The sequence below is a fragment of the Streptopelia decaocto genome (genome assembly GCF_964273445.1).
Source record: "Streptopelia decaocto genome assembly, chromosome: 8".
Classification (NCBI taxonomy): Eukaryota; Metazoa; Chordata; class Aves; order Columbiformes; family Columbidae; genus Streptopelia; species Streptopelia decaocto.
The window spans coordinates 12,416,929-12,438,213 of NC_138662.1; the positions used below are offsets into that span (position 1 = coordinate 12,416,929).

General features: G+C 44.4%; 1 protein-coding gene across 11 annotated transcripts in view; it reads left to right on the plus strand.

Moving 5' to 3' along the window:
- Positions 1-21,285, plus strand: part of FOXP1 (forkhead box P1) — a 383,067-nt gene that overhangs the window by 268,820 nt on the left and 92,962 nt on the right. For all 11 annotated transcript variants that reach the window (XM_082060432.1, XM_082060427.1, XM_082060438.1 and 8 more), the window contains one exon: positions 2,045-2,170. In XM_082060432.1, coding sequence (XP_081916558.1) covers positions 2,045-2,170 — 126 coding nt within the window. The remainder of the gene's footprint in view (positions 1-2,044; positions 2,171-21,285) is intronic.

The window sequence follows — 21,285 nt, forward strand, 5'->3', positions numbered from 1 at the left end:
ATAATATCTATAAGTTGGTGATGTTTTATTCAAAAAGGCTGTAGCTTGAAAGGTTAGGGATGTTCTGGTTGTTTAGTGTATGATTAAAGAAAGGCTTCTGTGGTTTTTTTGGCCTATTGAATCTAATTACTGGGAACTAAAATGATCATTTGATTGCACATTTACCTGGAATTATTCTTCTGCAGAGCCAGTCTTAATAATACATAATAATATGTTGCGCTTGTACTGTATAGCGCTGCTTGTCTGAGCAACTCAGAGTGCTTTACAAGTATTCATTAATTAAATAAGCCATACAACACCCCTGTTAAGTAGGTGAGTATTTGTTGCCCATCCCCTTAAGTCTTGTGCATTTTATTTCTGCTGCCTCTGCCCACCCTTGAAGATGCTTTAACAGCTAAATAAGCTAATTTAATAAAAATTACATTTTTTTTTAGTTATACTTAGCATAAAGGTTTCCTTTGTTGCATTGTGTTAACTGGTAGGCTGTAGGGTCTTATGGTTCTTGATGCTGAACTGATGACAGGTGCAGTTGTGTGTGTGGTAGCACAGACCCTGCCCCCCCAGCATGTCCCCGTGCCCGGCAGCTCCTCGCACCCCTCGCAGGGACATGGACCGTTTTAGGGATGTTGCAGGTGCAGTGAGCTCCAACCAGCTTGAAATGCAAAAATCTGATTTTACCTTCATCGCACTAAGCTCTGTTGGAAGTCGCATCCTCCCTTAAAGAGTTTTTCTGATCCAGTGGAGACTTGTTATTAAATATGAAAGGAGGGCTCGTTGCCAGAGCGCAGTAAGGTCTTTCCTCCCCGCTTGCCCTGGCGTGCGGGCCTGCAGCAGTGGTTCTTCAGCCTCCTGGGCTGCTGAATGTCCCTTCAAAAGTAAAAAGATGGGTCTAGGCCATAAAATAACAAGGCTCTACTGGGGGGTGGCGGATCAGAGTTTGCAGTCCTTGGTGTCAAACCTTTCCCAGCAGTTCTGCGCTGAGATGAAACACTTTGCAACTTGGAGAAGCAAGTGAAACCCAGAGTGTATCCGACTCCTTAATTAAATAGGTATTAATTAAATCACTCAGAGAGCACACACAGTACAAGTGAGGAAGGCTTTTTCCCTCCTTCTGTGTAGGCATCTTGCAAAGGGACTATTTTTCTTGTTTTACATTAATGAAGTCTTCAGCCTTCCCACTTTTCCACCTACACATGTACTGAACGTCTCCAAGGAGACCAAGAAATCCCAAGTCCAGCGCTGGTGAATCCTCCTGGAGCAGCAGGCTTGGGTCTCGCCAGCGGAGCCTCAGCTGTGCCACAGCCCATCTTGCAGGGACCTGCCTCTTCCTTGCGGTCCCCTGACTGGGAGGGAGCCAGGACAGGGACTTGTTTTCCCCCATGTTTCATCTCTTCCTCTCTTTACCCCACCTGATGGAGAAATCAGGCCTCGTGGGGTGGTGGGCTCTAGTGCTGTGGGACACTTTTCCCTTGCTTTGCATGAAATTTTGCAGTCATTCACCACCGCGTGATGTTCTGCTCATGCTTTTGGGATGATGTCCTTTGCCCTTCTGTCCCGTGAAGGCACACTGTCACTTTGCTTCTCTGACCTCTCCCATCCGAGTCCCTGCTGCTTAGTGATTTTTGAGGGGTGTGATGCTGTCCCCACTTTTCATTGCATTCACTCCAGCTCCTCACAGCTTCCCCAGCCTTTAGCACGTGAGCTCGCCTGGTAGCGAGGAGGGGTACGAGCCACCCCGAGCAGGGGAGGAAGATAACCGTGCAGTGCTCACCACCGGGAGTTCTGCGGTTACTTGAGGTTCCTATGCAAGAGCTGAACTTCAGGTGCTGCCGTTTGTCTCCGTAGTCAAAATGGGAAACTCAGCAGAGGGATATCGCCCCATTGTGTGCGAGTACTGAGTTGTTTTTTGTGGAAGCCACTGCTTTTCTCGGTGAAGGTGCTTTTGGAGTGGAGCGGTACCCCATGACCGAGAGGGGTTTGACCCTGTGCTGTGTGCATGGCTCCCCATGCCGTAAACTCAATTTTCAAACCTCTTTCCTCGCAGGCTCTCCAGGTGGCACGGCAGCTTCTACTGCAACAACAGCAGCAGCAGCAACAGCAGCAGCAGCAGCAGCAACAAGTTAGTGGATTAAAGTCTCCGAAGAGGAATGACAAACAGCCAGCCCTTCAGGTAAGGGGAGCCTCTGTGACTCTGTGAGGGGCTGGGGCTTGTAAAACCTCAATCAGTGTGTCTTACTTGTGAATGCTGGGATGGGACCTTGAGGAGCTTCTTCGCAAGTCCACAGAGCGGTTGTGGCTGATGGAAGTGGTGTGAGGACCCGTGCTAGATGCTCTTGAAAATCCCACTCACGGCATATTTATGAATGTTGAGTGTGTACTTTTATTAGCATCCCGTAGGGTTGGATCATGACAAAATGGAATAGCTTTTGTTACCCTGTCAGTGTGCATAGGAGATTTGCATTAACATTTCTGTTTGATTGCTGTTCCATTTGTAGTCTGTGTTCACTCAAACCGTTGATTTGCTGTGTCAAGGATATTGGGAAATACTAGGATATCATATCATCAGTGTGTTTTTTCCTCTTTTATTGTCTGCTGATTTATGGACATCTTCAGAAATAAAATCTAAATATTACTGGGCTTTGTGCTTTTATGAATTCAGAAAGCTAAAACCAATACAGCATTCCCAAACAGAAGACATGTGCACACATAGGCGGCTTTGGAGTACATTCTGCTAGTCTTGCGGGATCAATCACGGGAGTTAAAGACAAGAAAGACCTATTAGGTCATGTATCACATTTTCCTTTTTTTTTTTTTTTTTTTTTTTTTTTTTCTATTCTAGTGTTAGAAATCCCAAGTGGTGGTGGGACTGCTATTATTTTCCTTCAGATGGTTTTCCATAACAAAGCACACGCTCAGGAACTTTCCACTTTAATTCCCTCCTCTTGCTCCAAGTAATACTGCTTGTATAAATACTGAGTCAGTCCCTTGCCTTGCCTCGTGTTCACACTTCTCAAACATCTGAGATACTAACACGTACTTGCCAGTTTTGGCAAATTATATGTATCTAGTTCTTTATGTATTTCATAAACTGGCACTTCTAGACCCTGACCACTTTGCAGCTGGTTATTGCTTTTATTACTGCTCTCTTTGCAATTGCAGCATGTCACTATATTTTTGATAATAAGTTACTGAATATAGCAGTTCAGCTGCAGTCGCACAAAGCCCTGTAGCTGGGACATTTATCTTATCTTACTCTTCTGTATCTGATGCTTCAGCCTCTGTAGCCCCAAATTCTTTCCGTGTTTTTTTTTTCCCTGCTTGTTGTCATAGCACATTGTCAAACTCATGTCTGTTTTGCTCTTTCTAATTTCTTTTTTAGTTTGATATACTATCACCATGAGTTCCCTGACAGCATTGCTGCTTCTCTTGCCTTTTGTATGTGCTTCAGATTATTTTCCTCCAAAAATACAGATCCTAGACTCTTTCAATAGGTAGTAGAATATGGAAGGTAAAGCCAGCTTCACTAAGGGCCTTGATAGTGAAGTGAGAGGACCTGATCCTGGGGCTCTTACCTGAATAAGGCTGACGGGGACTTCAGGGGGAGTTCTGTCCGAGCGAGGAATAGCTGTTAACTGCAGTCCTTGGCCCAGCGTGGACAACTTCTATCTTTCGTGTAGTGATTTCATCTTCAAAGCATTTTGCGAATACTAATCTCCAAAACATCCCCAGAAGGAAAGTCTGATAAGTAAGTAGTATTATCCCAGTTCTGGACTGGGAAACGGAGGGAAGCAGGTTAAGTGACTTGCTTAGGATAACAGAGGGAGTTGGGTTTGGAGGCAGGATTAAGATTCAAGAGTTCCTGGCTCCCACCGCTGTGCTCAGGCTGCTGGACAACACCTCGCACATTTTATAGCCGAGCTATTATGCTTTTGGAAAGTATGAAGCATTTTGTCATTGGGCAAATATACGTTTTATTGTCAGTGTAGAGCGCCATAATCCAAAGCGTTACATTAATGCTTTCAAAAATATTTTATTTGGTAAATCCATAGCTGATCCATATGCCTTTTAATAGACTCTTCCACTGGGGACATTTTTAATGAGAGATTGTGCTGGCTAGGTCCAGTGTCAGGTACTAAAAGAAGTGCTTTGTTGTGCAGATGTCTTAAGAATAGCTCCAGAGGATGAAATATGACTGTGTTGACCTTTCAGCTGTGGGCTTATTTGTCAGGATTCAAATAAGTTGAAAGGATCAAACCAAACAGTTTCCGTAGTCAGACTGGGAATTGTGTTGCAGAGGTCAACAGTGAAGGCCACATTGCGGATTCCATAACATAGCCAATTGTTGGTATGTATTAAAGTACTGGAGCAGCTCCTGCAGTCAGAGACACAATTAAAATTCTAATTTATTAATGTATACAGAGACCTGGCCCAGCCTGTCACTCACTGATTCAAATGACTGCCCAGTCTTCTCTTTTTTTATTTTCTGCCCTCCTCACTCCTGGTACTTTTGTGGTCTTAAATGTACTGGAAGTTCTCTTGAATGTAACAGACCCTGAGTGCATCCCTGCAATGAAAATCTGTTGGTGAAAGGAAATGGTGGCTCTGGAGGTAGAATTTTTGAGTATAACTGCACCCATGCAAGTACCCACACTCCCTCAGTTGGGTGGCAATACCTGTTGCTTCCAGTATGTAGAATAAATGTCGAGGGTGGTGGAAATACTCCCGTTTTTCAAAAGTTTGCTTAAATAATGAAGCGAGTCATCTTTACACTTCGTTTATAAATACAGGTGTCTCGTTCGATAGCCACAGCAAATAGCAGTTATCTGGGGTTTTTTTCCGACTAACAGACTTTGTGCATGACAAGAATATCGTCAGCGTTGCCGATCTCTGCTGTGCTTGGCAAGGACACTGGTGCAAAGCTCCCTAGCGGGAGTGCTGGGGAGCTGCTTCTGCGTGAAACGGGGGGAAGGGCTGCCCTTCCCGGGGTGCCGGTTGGGTGCTCGATGGGAGCCCTGGCAGGGGAGGTTGGTGCGGTCCCGCGGGGGCCGAAGAGCCCCCTCCATCTGGGGCTGAGCACTCCAGCGCCGCCCGGCAGCCTCTGTCATGTAAACCCCACCGCCGCCGACCGGTGGGGAAAATTAATATAGTGGACGCTGTGTAGCTAATCTGTTATAACCTCATGGATAATTTCCTATATTCCTTCTTTATTCACTGATCAAATAGCCATGGTGCTTAAATATATCCTGACATCATGGCCGTGCTGGGCCGTGGTGCCTTCAATAGCGTTCACATGACAATGGTCTCCAGCGACCGTCTGTGGGGTCTCTTGACCTTGAAAACTCTACCTGGAGACCTGCTTTTACCAAATTTTGAGCTATTTACTGTATAAGAAGTTGGACACAGGAGTGGAGATGTGCTCTGCTGATAGTTGAAAAAAGAATAAATCTCCAAATACACGATGACTCACATTTTGAGCCTATCGCACACTGCCGCGCTTTCTATTTGGCAGTGACCTCCGGTTTCACGGCCTGATGACACAAACAAAAGAAAATTGAAAGTTAAGGAATGGATTTAGTAACCAGCAGTCGGGAAAAGAGTATAAAAAATATCAGCCCCACAAAAATTACTGGAAGCGAAAAAAGACTAAAACACGTTTGATAATATATTTGCCATAGACATTGGATTTCCTTGAGTCTCTGAAACAAATAATTTAACAGGCCAGGTATGCTGAGGATTTTGAAAATGTGCACATTTTTCCTGGCCAAGATAAATATATCTTTGTATTAATAGATGTATTGATTAAAATTTGCAGCTTTAATTGCTGATGCTCTTAACGATTATTCATTTTTGTTCTTCAAGCATTTTAGTTGCTGGCAAGAGCACACAGATTGGAAACAAATCAAGAGACACATTTTCCCCCAAGAAAGTAAAAGTGCATGTGTGTTTTGGCAATACTAAAAATACCATTTTTTTCAAAAGGCGTAAATGTTATGTGTTGCATTGAGCTGAAAGCTGGAGACTGGACTGAAAACAGATTTAGGGTGTCCAAGTCAGTATCTCACAATTGAAACCCATCACTTGACTTTATGTGATTAAATGAGATTTGTTGTATGATAGTTAACCTCCGTGTGTTTGGAGAGGAGAAATAATGTCATTACTAAGATGGAAAGTTTTGTTTTCAGTTGACAAAACAGCAAATAAATATTCCTTTTAAGTCACGGCCAAGAAGAGAATTTGGGTTTGGTTTAGATTTTCGGGGTGAGACTGGGGGAGGCCAAGAGGACAGAGCTGTCCTCGCCTCTGCATTCCGCTGCTTTTTAGAGCAGCCTTTTGGCTGAGCCTTTGTAGAATGTAATCTGCATGCTGTATTATCTTAATACTTCTTCCCAGTATGTTGAGAAATAGAAGAGGGCAAGAGGAAGAATTGCGTTAATGTTGGGGGCAATTATTATTGGTTTTTTTTATGAAATTCTAAATGATTAGCTCGACAATGTAACGAACACTGAAAGGTGACGGGAAGGGCTGTCTCTGTTTCACTTGGAGCACACAAGGACCAGGATACGTAGCCTCAGGTTCTACACGCAGTGTACTCATTTTACATAGTGGTAAATGCAACAACTGGCAGAGAAATTATGTCTCAGCAGATAATTTGGGAGGGGGAATAAATTTTCAAGTGCACTTATTCTATTTGTATGAGTGTCTCTTTGTTCCACTCCTAAAAATGGGAGTCGATCTGAATTTGGCCTCAGCCAAGCCAACGGGAATTTTGCCACCACCTCTAGTTGGGTTGAGGTTTCACTTCTGCAGACTTTAAATAGTTTATCTATGAAAATTGCACTTGAATCTTTATTTTTTTGTTTATGGCTTTGGAAGCAAAGCCAAGTTGAGTTTTGCTGGTTTCTGCCAAAGGACCCATAACTCATCTCTGAGCCCAGTTATACCTGTTAGTCAGTTCTTGGAATATGCCTGTGAAGTGCAAATGTCATCCACCCCACAAACAGAACAAAACCTGAGTCAGGTCGTCAAAATTACATGATCAGCTTGAAAATTTCGATGCTAACGTTTTTTTCAGTGAAGCTTGTGTGCCTTTTTTTGCTGCCCTTTTATATTTTTTTAAAGCCTTCAGTATTCAGTTTTTCCAGCTTTTCAGCCTGAGCAGAAAGGTGACAAACACAGTTGTTTTTCTGAAAGGAGTCGATGATTGTCCTGTAATTGCATGATTCAAAAAAACCACAGCTTCTAGGAAAATACCAATATATTGGGAGAGCTAGCGGTGTGAGGTACTATCAGCAAATATGATTATTCTCATTTTATAGCTGTGTAAACCCTGGCAGAGAGGTATTAAGTGACTTGCCCAAGGTCAGAGAGCTGCGGATCTTCAGTGGTGTTGAGGTGTGCGGGTTCCACCGGGGTATTTGGGGATTTGGCATCTGCGCGTTATAAAGACGTTGGGTCAAAAGCTGAAAAGAGGAGCCTAAGCCAAGACCCCTCATTTCCAGCTCTCTGTCTTGGTAGAGCACCCTGAGTATAATTTTCCAGCAGGTTTTCTGCTTGGATATTAAACTTTTAGAGAATAATGGTTTACAAAAAGAGAAACAAGAAAGCTTTCTAGGCAGGTTGGGCCATGGGGCTGGCTGTGCCCGAGTCCGGCTGTGTGTTACCCACCGCGGGGACGGGGAAAACAAATGAAACCTTCCTGACTGGTCAGAAATGTGTAAATTGCTGACAAAATGACACATGTAATTAAGAGTGCTCCTGCCATTTTACCTTGTGGTTTACACCTACAGTGTTGAAAAAAGAGAGTGACTCCCACCTCGCTAATTACCATTATCACTGAAATGGTAGGGTTTGAGTCATTAGTTCCATGTGCATTTAATTAGAGGAAGGCTGAAATTGGATTTAACTTATTACTTTTTCATGGATCACTTTCTTGTCATCACTTCAAATTGGATTGCAGCCCCAGGTAACTAATTATGAGCGCCACAGGATCAAGAGTGAAAAAAAGGTAATTAGGAATAACACTGTTGGACCCTTGCTGGTAGTCCACTTGTGCTGGGGAAGAAATGAGAGCGGTATTTTGTAGTATTACAGATTAGGGAGTTAAAGGTATGCACTGCTGCTAGGGATGATGGGAGACTGCCCCCTCCTATAGCGGTTTATATGATGTACAGCTGGGTTGAAGATGTTATAGCGACATGGTTCCACAATCAGCTCCTTAATACCGAGATTAAACTTGTAAAAGCAACAGATCGGTTGTAGGTATGAGGCATCTCGACAACCGGGCGGTCAGGGGTCCCTCTGCCGCGATCACACCAGCACTGCCGAGGCACTCTCCAGCCACGGCACGGAGCGCTTTAAGTACAGCGAGCTGGAATTGATAACAAATTAATGAACATATTAATGATCCGAAAAGATTGTTCATATCCGTCAGGGAGATATATCAATCAGGAGAACAACGGTGAGGTTGATGATGTGTATGTCAGGAATGTAGCTGGCGGTGCTGCCCTGATAAAATCAGGGCTTGCTTCTCTTTTGTTTGCTGGAGAGGTTTCTTTTTGTTTTGCTTTTTGTGGGGAAGGCTGGCTTGGTTGGTTTGTCTTTTATATTTTTTTTTGATCTCGTAGGTATGATTGCCAAGTTCTGCTTCTTCAGAAAATACTTTAAAACAAATTGTTTTATTTCCATGTGCAGAACAGAGTTCAGAACTGCAAGTAATCAATTTTATTGACACAGTCTGGAAAAAAAAGATGTTGATGAGAGTTCAAGGATGTGAAAAGATTGAAATTTCAGAGTACCCAGCACTGAGTGTAGGAAAATTTCTGAAGTAGTTTCATTAAGCAAAGAAATCCATTGTGTAGGGTTCTGTAAGAGGACAGTCTGCTCTTGGACCTAGTGATATTACAAGGAGGCTGCAGCAGCTGATTTTTGCCCTTAGAAGAGGAAAAGTTTCTTAATTTCTCATAGTAGTGAATCACAGTTCAAAGGCTAGCACAATTTCCTTAAGTTGTTTAAAATGGCTTTTAATGCTCTGTTAATGTAGGCAAATATTTGTGACTCAGTGTTGGGTAAGTGATGCTTGCTCATTATTTCCTGATGCAACAAAGTGTAGGAAATTATGTGAACACCATGCAGAGATGCTAGATACGCTTAAGAGTAACAAAATTCAGTTACGGAAATTAAGTCTCTCTCATTTACTTGACATTACAAAATAAATCTAGAGATTAAAAGGTATTACCTTTAATACAGAAAAAGAGAATCTCCTTTAATACATTTCAAATTGATTTACAGTTTTTATACATAATATTCATCTGTGGTTGAAAAGGGGGCAACCTAAGGTCGAGTGATGTAGTGTTTCCATTTTTCCATATGAGTCTTACTGTGTGTGATAAAAGCAAACTCCTTTATTTTGTCAGTCTGCAGGAATTTCTGATGAAGTGCAGGGGTCACTTTTCTGTCAATTTGAGTAGGCAGCATTTTTGAACTACTGTTTTCTCCCCCCCCGGCTCTTACAAACCGTGGCCCTGATCTGACACACACGTGCACACACACACTTAACGTGCTGCAATCTGCAACTTATTAGTGCTCGGCGCTGGAGCCTGTCCAGTGGTTAGAAAATGTCCCGAAACTGAGAATAACAGGAGTGGGGGTGAGTGCCATCCAACAGAAGTGACAACGCGGGGCAGTCCGGCCCCGCCTGGCGAAACGCCCGGGCTGGAAAACCAGCTGAGATAGTCAAACGCAGGAAGATTGACGCGGTGCATCTGGGAAACGCTCAAAAAGTTGGGTTCTTGAAAAAATTACCTTCTGTGATCGTACGACATCATCTGTTTTCCTACAGAGATTGTTTATAACAGGGTTTTCAAGCACTTGTCAAATAACCAGGAGTGAAGGAAACAGGCTAAAAATCTCTTACCGTTCAGATGAGTCCTGGCGTAGTCGGGAAAAAACAAATCTCGTCACAGAAATCACAGCTCCCCCAGTCCGAGGGTGCCTGGGAGAGGGAAGAAAGGAAACTATTAGTGAAAAGCGATGTGGCGGGTACTCGTGGAGCGCGGGGTGTAGGCTGGGGAAGGTGGGACGCCGGGGCGATGTGAGCGGCGATGTCATGACGGGAGTCGCGAGGTGAAGTCATACCTAGAAACTGTTTTTTGTGTTGCTTAGCTTTTGTTACTTAGCTGTGATATCATGGGCAAAATATTATAAACATATCATGGCTATAGCTTGCTTGTGTAACAAAAGATCGGGAACTTTTATGAAGTTTGTTTTCCTTGTCATATTGTAAAAATTTATTATGTGTACTGTGTATATTAGAAACAGATTTGGGTAATTCTGTCTAAATGAAGTCATCCCAGCTATTTCCAGACTGTCTGTTTTTGGTTGTGAATAATTTTCATACATCAGATGGTTGTCATATTTAGTAGCTCTCTACATTTTAAATAGGACATATCCCATTTTGAACTGCCACGGACTTTATCCGCCTCTGATGTTCGAGGCAGGAGTGTGTTCAGGCGCTGCCTGGGCAGGGCCGGGCCGGGCCGGACGGGTGCTGGAGGGTTCCCTGCCTTTCTGCATCAAAATAACAGATTTTTAACAACTGCAGTAGTACTTGTGGCTTCCAGCAGCACGCGCTGGGGAAGAGCTTGCCAGGTACCTATTTCAGCTTGTCCCTTTGTGTTCACACTTTGCAACAAATACGTTAAAAAAAACCACCCAACACTAAAAAGTACTATGTATCAAAAACCTCTTCCGATAGAAGAAAAATAACCACATGTTCTTTAAGAGATTTAACAGAGCTGTGAAAGAAGTTAATGTTTAAATGTTTAATGTTTAAATTTAAATCACTTACACATCTACATAGCAGCTAAGTTACTGTGACTTTATTTATTTATTTTTTTAAAATCACAGAATCACAGAATGTCAGGGATTGGAAAGGACCTCGAAAGATCATCCAGTCCAGTCCCCCTGCCCGAGCAGGAACACCCAGATGAGGTTACACAGGAAGGCGTCCAGGCAGGTCTTGAGTGCCTCCAGAATAGGAGACTCCACAGCCTCCCTGGGCAGCCTGGGCCAGGCTCTGCCGCCCTCACTGAGCAGTCAGCGCGGGGAAGCTCTGGTGTTCCTCATGCACCAACCGAGAGGAGCGTGCACCGGAGGAATCTGCAGTGATGATCACAGAGCAGAATTTTGCCCTTAAAGCCATCAACTTTGCCAGAAATACTTGAGTTACGGCAATTTGTTTAAAAAGAAAGGAAAAAAAGAGACAAGACAGAAAGAGGGAAGGCATTTTGATCTGGCTTTCTTGAGCAGGAGGAAAGCAGCTGTTTGCCTCATGTGTTTAAATCTCTAGAGCTAATATTGAAGTTTCAGGGCAACAAGTGCAACATAACAGAATAAGTAGAAACTAAATCCAGGGAAACAATTGGAGATGCTGCTTGGATGTGGCTCTGGAGCTTGATAGTTTTACAGCTGTGTCGTCAGGTTGGCAAAATGTTCTCGTGGTGTGTACAAAGGAAAGGCTGTTGCGTTGCTGAAATGTTTTTGTTTTCCTGATAAGTGTAATCTGCCTTTTATAAATTACTGATCTATTTAAGGTGTAACATTAATGGCGCATAATCTCAGATCATTGAAAGCCTAGAAAATTGAAGTAGACTGAAGGCACAAGAAAGAAATGTCCGTTGTGTCAGGATGAAGTTTGATGAAGCGTGGATAAGATGGAATAGATTATTAAATAAACTTTGAGAGAAAATGGAAGAGGCACCGAAATCTCTCATTTTGAAAGGAATTAGTTTACTTGATTATATGCAACTGTATCACACTCAGGAAAGTATAAGACAAATGAAAGCAAAACAAAATTTAATTGAGCTATTATTTTGCAGACTTTGGCTCCATTTCAGACAGTCTAATCAAATTGTGCTTTGCTCAAATAACTAATGTTAAATGCAGTCTACCAACAGATGTTTAAACAGAGACTAATTGGAAAATCTGCATCCTGGGTTTAACATGTCTAGCTGAAAACATTTTGGAACGGTGTTTTGAAGCAAGGCGGGAAGGTGACGGGAGGAGCTCCGGTAGCGATGGGTGTCAGAGAGCAGCTGTGCCGACCTGGGGCTGCTGAGGTCACCGATGATGAACCTTGGTAGCGTTTGCCCCTCAGAAAATGGTCCTCCATCGCGTTTCACCACGGGAGTCGTGCGGCAGCTCTGTAGCTCGTGTGTCAGCGTGCATTGGGTGCACGAGCACACGGCTTGAGGGTGTTTATCTAATCTCAACGCTTTCTTGCTGGTTCTGTCTGTTTGGCGTTTTTTAAGCTGTACAGATTCAAATAGTATGTTGCTTTAAGTTATTAACCTGTGCGGCATATCTCAATGTTGAGCCTTTTACAACACAGCTGTGCAGCCACATGGAGCTCCTGGCTGGGTTGCAGCCTGGGGTTAAAGAGCTTGAGCCAGATTTGTCCTGGGTGTAAGCGACAACCACCTGGGAAATACGATGGAGCCATGGGATCCCACTGAGATAGGCGTAACTTCCTACCTCGGATTTTTCCTTCAAATCAGTTTAACACCGAAATCACTCCAGTAGTACCGAGGTGATCAGTGTTTGCCCAACAGTAGCGATCACAGCCACCATAATTTCTTGGCAGTATGTTTATTTTTGTGCACTTTGCTGCTCATCAAGCCTTTGAGCTGAAGAGCTACTCGTGGTTTGTGTCCTGGGCTTTGAGCAGGGTTGGTTTGTGTTGTGCACATTTCCACATTTGCTGTGGAAAATTTCTATCCCAAGGACTTTGTTGTCCTAGGGAATGGTGTTTTGTGCATTCAGAAAACTTTCGGAAGAAACTCTTTTGTTATCTGTACAGCCATGAAACAGAAGGCAAAAATCAGAAGGACTTGTGAAAAAATACCCGTCTTTTATTGGAAGGAAAAACAAATCAGTAGAAGTGCTTTGGCTAACTCTTAATAGCTCGGATAAACATCCAAAGCAAACCTGTTGGGAGACGCCAGTGGCCAGCTCAGCCCGTTGTTTCATAGCCACAGTGCAAATTTAGTAATTTTAATCTTGTTGGTTTTGCTTACAAGAATAGGTGCATAAAGACCTGTTTGTTGGTGATCTGTCACCATTATCCCTGGCCGTGTTGTTAACTGGTGAACCTCCAGGCTCCGTCCCGTGAGCGCTGCTCAGACCAAGGTGGCAGCCCCTCGCCAGTGTCGGGTGGTAACCCGTGCCTCTGCTCCATGGTTTTCTTCATGGTGTGGTTACTCTGGGATAAAAGTGAGATGCAACTTGATGAGTGATCTGTAAAGTGTATTTGAGATGCTTGTCTGGCTCTTGCAGAGTTTTGCCTGCTGTTGTCTCAGGAAAGTGGCTCCTCGGGTTAGTGCTGGTGTTGTACAGGCTTAATAGCCAGTATATGATGGGGAGCAGCCAGTCTCAGTGTAAAAGAAAAATAATAATGCATATATATATATTTCCAAATTTACCAATTGGAACCCTACAAAAGACAGATTATATTTTATGGCTTGTAAACAGCAGGGCAGATATTTCAGGAGAACTGCAGACAGCTGTAATTTTATGAATGTGCACAAATTACTTGGAAAACAAATATTCCTCTGCCTACACAGCTGTATTCACAACTGTGGACCAGAATGCCTTTTGCATGATGCTCATGCCTGGTTCTATGGAATATAATAATGCTCAAATGAAAGAAATGTGATTTAAAAGTGAAGTCAGAATTAATACTCGCTGTGAAAACCTTTATTACTGGCTGAGGTGTTGGCACAGGAATGGATAAACCACTTCAGGAAAAATGAGAACTAACCAAAGCATTTATTTAGATCAAGAGCTGAATGCTCAGACTTTTGTAGTAGAGACGAACATGCCGGTATCTTCCAGAGATGCTGAATGCTGTCTATGCAATCCCAGAGGGCAAACGTCACGCTGGATTTGGTGGTTGCAGAGGTCTGGGGGGCTGCATGTGTGGGCAGGAGATGGGGCTGCGGGTCAGCGTCGTGCTCAGCCCTTTTCTTCCCCATTACCTGCATCCAGGTGGGTTTGCAGAACAAAACCAAGGTGTCATTCATGTCATTTAACTGCGTGCTGGCAGTTCCTTCTGTTTGTCCTTTTACCGTGTGATAAGGGGTTTATACAGGGAAGTATGAATAACAAGAGGAGGCAACAAAAATCCCCGAAGTAGAAACAAGGCCAAGCAAGAGGAGCAAAGCACAAGTTGGCAAGAGCCAAAGGCCTTGAATTGATTTCACTTCTGACTTCTGTGTTTATTCAAAGGTTGTGGATACAGGTTAACTTCCTTTGGTCAATATTTATTGCAACATTACTTGTCTTAAACTGGAACAATGAGAACTTTGTTGATTGGGTTAAGAGATTGTTCCATTTTATTTGATCTCCTGCATCTCTCTCTGTATCTGCAGGTTTTAAGCAGTTTATTTTAATTTCAGATTTCTAACCCTCCATTGTGAATCGCTGCTGTGCCACTGGCAGCAGCACTTGAGGGGCTATTGTTTGTCTATTCAAAGTGGTGGGAGCACACAGCCAAGCCCTTCGCTTCCCTGAAACCCGACCTTCCTTGATGATATTGCACCCTGCAGATTCGGAGCAGGATAAACATTTTAAAGGACATGAGAAATATCAGATAGGTTATTTTTCATCAGAAAAGGTTGTAGAAATATTCTGCACAACACTTCAAAATAGGAGGAAAAAAGCCATCGTGGCAGTAGTTACTTTTCAGTTTGACAGCCATCGAAGATGCTGCCCAAATCAATTAATAGGAGAGTGATTGCCTCCTCATGATTAACCATGCTAACCCTTGAGCAGAATATCAGTGAAGTCTCAGTGTAGTGAATGATGACTCTGCTGATTTCACCGTAGTTTAGCGATGGCAATGATTTTGGTGCTATTAGGAGCGGACCCATCCTGGACAGTCTCCCAGTCTGTGGTGTTTGGAAGTTGCCCCAAAGTCTCAGGGATTTCTCTCTGGAATAGGAGCATTAATATAATGCAGAACATAGTTCAGATATTTTAAATCATGTTGTCCACAACTGGCACTATGAGGAAAGGTATGTTTATGACTTCCATCTCTGTTATTTTTTACTTGGGCTTGTTGCTTGGAAAGTGTGCTCATTTTGAGTCCTTCACTCAGCTGTGCCTACCCAGAAGAAAAACAAACCCGTTTCTTCTGGGAGAGCCGGGCAGCGCACACATCAGAGCAGCGGGGCCAGCTGCGAAAACGCGCTGTCGCTTTGTTGGTAATTCTGCAGGAGTGAGCCGAGGGGACCACCCTGTCTTCAAAACAAAACAAACCACCAGCAAAACAAAACACTTTCTGTGTGCAACTTTGATTTTGCTGAAAAAAGCAAACTAAAAAAAAAAAAGGCAGCAAACAGGCTTATTGCTTGCACAGGATGCTATAATAATTACTGGGGCAGATTTTCCATTCCTGGTTGCTTTTGCCTCACACCTGTAGGAGGCCTGTTCTTTTGCTTCTGTGCTTCAGCACCAAAGTACTTTTATTTGAAAACATGAGGAAATTCAATTTCCTAACATACCTCTCAAGTCAGGGCAGTTATGGCAATAGAAGAGTTGCAAATGGCTCATGTGTGAACAGTTTAGGATGGAGCTGTTGGTCCGGGGCCATGCTGAGGTGCGGGAGAGGGAAGATCATTGTAAATGTTCTTGTGGGGATCTGATTGACAGCTTATTGTCTGCAGGCTGTTGAGTGAAGAATAGGAAATGAGTTAAGTGTAGGGATCTGGCAGGCTGCAGGCGCTCCTGATGGCAATGCACCTGGGGCTCCCAAACCAGCCCCAGGCACCACAGCACCCCAAAGGGACACCCCCTGGTCGGTTCAAAACCAGTGTGAGGTGAGGCTGTGTCTTGTTTGCTGCTGCTTGGTTGTTGGGGGGGCCTGGAGCAGTCTCAGCCCCCAGGGTCAGTGTGTTGGGGTGACCCCGGTTTGTCTGCGATGCATTTCCAGCCTGTTAAGGTGGGGGACAGCAGGGACATCGCTCAGCACTGGTGGGTGCCCACGGTCCGTAAGAAGGAAACGTCTTCTCCCCTGGCTCAATAGATCTGTTAACATGAGGTCTCTCTGGGAGTTTTACAGTATCATCAGGTCTGGGGCTGGTTGTGTGTGTTTTGAAGTTTTCATTATCCCACCTTGTTCTGTGGAGTGATGCACGCCCTTGGGTCTGAGCGCCAGTGAGAAGCCCCTGATGAGTGATTAAATGTTACAGAACTGCATGTGCTAAAAACAGAAATACGTTTTTAAAAATACTGCTCCCCCACAACCTCACTATCTGTATTTTTTTTTAATCTCCTTGCCTATGTGCATTAAAAAAAAAAACTAAAAAAAAAAAATCCCAGCTTTGCATTGTTAGTGCAGGCTTTGGAGCCAGATTGTACTACAGAGCACACTGATGTGTCTTCCCCTGAGGTATGGAAAGATCTATGTGTGCTAAGCAGGTGTTTTCGTTTGTTTAATTGGAGCTGAGTTTAGCACAATATTACAGATAAATGAATTACACATGTTCAGTAATTCATAGAAAGTGATCGTTGTTTTGCTTAGGCACTTGTCTTCACATCCAGGTTCGCAGAGATAGCGTGCTGGCAAACGTGGACAAAGGCCTTTTAAAAACAAAAAATGGTGTGTACATGAGGAGAGCCTGGTGTCTGGTTGCTAAAACAGCAATAACTATTTTGTCTTTGTTTAAATTGTAGCATTTTAAATTTAAAGAGTATCCTGTTTTGACAAACTACAAAACCACAGGTCTGAAAAAGACGCGCATGAGGCCTGTGTCAATCGTCGGTGGCACCTCCGGGCAGGAAGCTTTGGGGTGACACAGCCGGCGGTGATGGCACCGGGGATGGAGAGACCCGGGAAGCACCCGCGGGGCTGCAGGGCTCCTCCGGCACGCCGCACCCGGGGGAGCCGGTTGCATGCACGTTGCTTGGCAAGACAACAACTGGCTTGCTTCTACCGGTGTTTTTTATTTATTATTAGTCACTTCTTCTGTCCTTTTTAAATTTTTTTTAATTGTTTTTAAATGGGGCTTCCTGGGCGCAAGCTGCTCCCCTCCTCACAGAGGTGCTGAGGAACCACTGGCAGGACTGGCAGCAGCGGGACGGGAGCTGTGGATCCCAGCAAAGCCCCCCAGCGGGGGCAGCAGGGGTGACGTGCTCGCTCCCCCCGACCAGCACCAAGTGAGACCCCACCGGGCAGCTTGGAGGTGCTGCCTTCCAAAGGACAGGCAAAACCGGCCGCTCCTTACAGCTTCCCTCCTGGCTTTGAGTAGTCCCAGCCCTTGGCCAGCTTCCAAATGGATAATTACATTCAACTTACCCAAATTTCCTCTGCAGATTCAATTGTAAACTATTTTCTCGCTCTCTGCTGCCAGTGTTGTATATAACTGTGCTGCGCAGCATTAAACAACTGTCATGCGCAGCTCCAGAGCCTGTTTTAGGCACAGAAAGTAAAAGGTAGTATCAGAACTTGGGCTGAACTTTAGAGGGAGTGTTGTTTGTGCCTTTTCAGTTTGTGAAGTACTTTGGAGCGAGCTTTTGGATTAAAGGTGTGGTTGGTGCGTAAGTCACGGTTATTAGCAGATGGTGCCAGCACTTGAGGCTGATCGTGAAAAGTGACTTATCCAGGGACGTCCTTTCTTATGGATGTGTTCTCATATTAATAATTGAAATTAAGGTTGTTTAGCTGCATTCCTCATTCATCTAGGAATTTGTTAATGCATCACATATAGAGCCGCTGTGCATATTCCTTCCCACCCCCTGGCGCTGGCTTCCCACCCCTCTCCTACCAGAGCACTCCCTTCCATGGGCTACAACAGGAGGGTCTTGTATGGCAAGAGCTACACTGACAGAGAAACCAGCAGCCCGTATCCACATGGGTACCTGTATAAAGCTGTGCCTAGCAAAGCCTGTGTCCTAGGATGTGATCCAGGCAGCAGATCTCAGTGCAGCAGCGTGTCCTTCTGAAGGAAGCCAAGGGCACGTGGGGAAGTGGCGCGTGATCTGGGAAGTGCTCCTGCATCCTCCACGTTAGATGCAGCCACCGCAGTAAATCACAGTTGAAAGTGAGTTGGAAGTTTTTGAAGCTGTAGTTGCTTGTTTGAGGCTTTTCCTGCTGCACGTGTCGGGATGGGATTGTTCTACGGGAGGCTCCTGGGAATTAATGTGTGTCCAAACCCAGCCGCAGTCTCGGAATGTTTGTGGCGGCGTAATCTATAAACTTTTAATTATATATATAGCTGTGTAAATAGCTTGAAATTTCTTTAAACTCTTTGTTCACGAGTGTATATTAAAAAGTGCCCATCCCACATGCACACACACACCCTTTTCCTTCCTTCCTCGTTTTACACCCACTTCCAGCAAGGCTTTGGCTCGTGGCATCATCCTTCCTTGTGCCGGGAGCCGTGGCCGGAGCTCCCCGCAGGGCTGGCCTGGCCAGGGGCTCCGTGGTCCATCCATCCCCTGCTCTGCCATCCTCTCAGCATGTGTCCTGTGCCAGAGGAGGGTGCAGAAGCTTTTGGCTCTGTCTGGGTTTCCCACCTGATGTGCAGCCCATTTGGGAGGCTGATTCCGCAGCTTCAAACATTTTAATGAGATGCAAATTGTTTGTGGTGCTGCCTTATTAAATGTATTGTAATTTTTAAATCATTTGCTTGTTAATTGTATTTAAATAGCTGCCACTTAGACAAGCAGAAAGTTTCCATAAAGATAAATTGTTTTTTCTTTTTACTATGTTTGAAAGCGGCCCCAGTGACCTCTCTGGGCTGCTTTGATACAGCACTTTCCAAATGGAAGCGTGCCCTGGCTGTGCTCACCTTCTGGTCCGCATCCTTTTCCCCAAAGAAGAAATACTCACCCTGTTACCTTTCTTCTAGGAAACCGCAGTCCCTTGAGCAGGTAGCACAGCAGGGAGGTGTGGGAGTTACAGAGCAGATCACTCACTTTTCCCCTCTTCAGCCCAGTCGGATCAGCCTAGGTCAGATTTTGGGCTGTGTGTGATGCAGATGCTGCAGCTCTGGTGTAGACGGGATTTGAAAGGGTCGCCAAGATTTGGGGGGTGCTTTATATCTTTTGGGCCCTTTCAAATTCCCAGCCCATTTTTATGTCGATGCATGTCTGCTGGGCTGCCAGGGCAAGGTCACCTGTCCCAGCACCTTCAAGGCTCTGTCTTGCGCATGTTGAAATAAATGGCAAAGTTTCTCTTGGCTCCAGATATTTCATATCTGTTCGTTCTTCTTCCCTTGGCTGGAGGGGTCCACCCTGCTCCTGACTCTTGTTTTCCAGCTCCTCCTTTGTCAGGGCTGGACCCTTGTCTCAAATCTGCCTTCTTTCCCCAGTGGCATTTCATATTCCCTTTGTTTCCATTTGCATCTTTGTTGTGCAGCAGGATCAGTAATAATAGTTAATAATTAGCAGTTCAATAGCACTCTTCACCTTCAAAGCAATTTTAGGCATTAAATCACTGCAGCTCTGCTGGCCATATTACAATATTGACTTGTTACTTCACCAGTGTCACCGAGGCAGCAAGAGCTGCATTTTTATGGAGGCCAAAATGGGGTCATTTTTTTTAGAGTACAAAATTGGCCAAAAAAAAAAAAATTCTCTTAGGCTGACACTTTGCCAAATTTCAGCATAGAGCCAATTTTTAAAGCTGAGTAATAAACACCTGAAAAGTTCTGGTTTATAATGGCAGTGCTGAAAAGCCATTAAATGAATGGCTCTGCTACAACGCAAGAAAACCCTCTTAAACTGTCAAAAAACCTGTAAAAGCTGGACAGAGGCTTAGCGAACGTCAGCTTTGCCTTTGAGCCTGGAGTGGCGGGATGCAAACTGGTGGGGATGGGTAGGGCAGATCATTAGGGGTGTCCCTTCTCTGTGGTGGCAAAATGATCCTTTTCCAGGGATGTGGTGGAGCAAGGTGAGCATCGCATCCCAGGTGAGCAGGTCTCCCCAGCCACTGGGGAGAGGGAGAGCAAGGAGGAGTGATGGGGATGGAGCTCCAGGGGAGCAGAGAGCAGAATTTGTGGCCAAGTGAGCGGGGCCTTGAGCAGAGAAGGAGTCAGGAGATGCAAAGGTGGTAGAGGAGGCTTCGGGGGAAATGGCGTGAGAAGGAGCAGCATGGTGAGAAGCCCAGCTTGACTTGTTTTCTCCTGAGCCCGAACGACTTATTTCTGCACAGATTTCCAAGGAGGTGAGGGCAGCTCCGCTTCCTTGTACTTGCGACCTGCATTTCGCTGGCACACGCTGGTGCAAATGCTGCCCAGTGAGCATTGTAAGTGCAGATGGCTGAGAGTCAGGTACCAAAACCACCTCCCTGAGGGACCACCAGCCCCTGATCAGCTCGGACCCTCTTCCCTTCCCAGCACGGGGTCTGCTGGCAGAAGGTGCCGCTGGGAAGCCGAGCTGTAAAGGCAGCGTAGTAAAAGAGCAAATTGACCAGTAAAAGAAATCAGTAAATGAAGGGAACAGCTATTAATGTGCCAAGCCAAGATGTGTAATTATACCCTAGGTCTTTTCCAAACTAATACATGTTAAAGGTGTAAACCTATTAAAGGAGAGATTTTTCTGTACAGCGAACTTATGTAGATAGAAGGATTTACACTGTATTTTATTCTTGTATTATAAGGTATAAGGAACATTTGAGCAAATGCAGTCATTCCTATTATTACAATATCATACATTTTTCATACCATTTTACGCTGTTCTTCAAAAACTTTGGCACTAATTCTCTTTATATTGTTAGGAATTTTCTTTTAAAAACACAATTCTTTTTCTCAAATAGTTAATTAGATTTTGAACTTCAAATACGGTACTTATTTTTTTTCTTTCCAAGAATAGGGGTGTTAGATCCATTGTGCTGGCCAAATTACAGTTTGGATAGTTAAATTCTCTCTGCTTAATCACCCTGCAGTTTCATTCGAGTGAAGGATTTGGTGCCTCAGGTGTCCTGAATTCCTCCAGAGCTCTATATGGCGAAGTTGCTGCCACCATCCATCCCAGAAGTGGCTGCATTTGATAGCAGAGAATTGTCATCTGCTTCCCGAGCGTAAATAACAGTTTCACTCACAGACGTGGATTTTTGTAGCATTCCTCTGTTGTTACACTTTGCAGCGAGTTTGTGCTTTTCCAACCCAAGCAGCCCTGCCCCAAGTCTTCAGGCACATCTGAGAGATTTCTCTTGTGATGGGAAAACAAATTTGTAGTAAGGGGCCCCAGACAAATCCCTTTGTTTGTTCACCCTTTGCCATGACA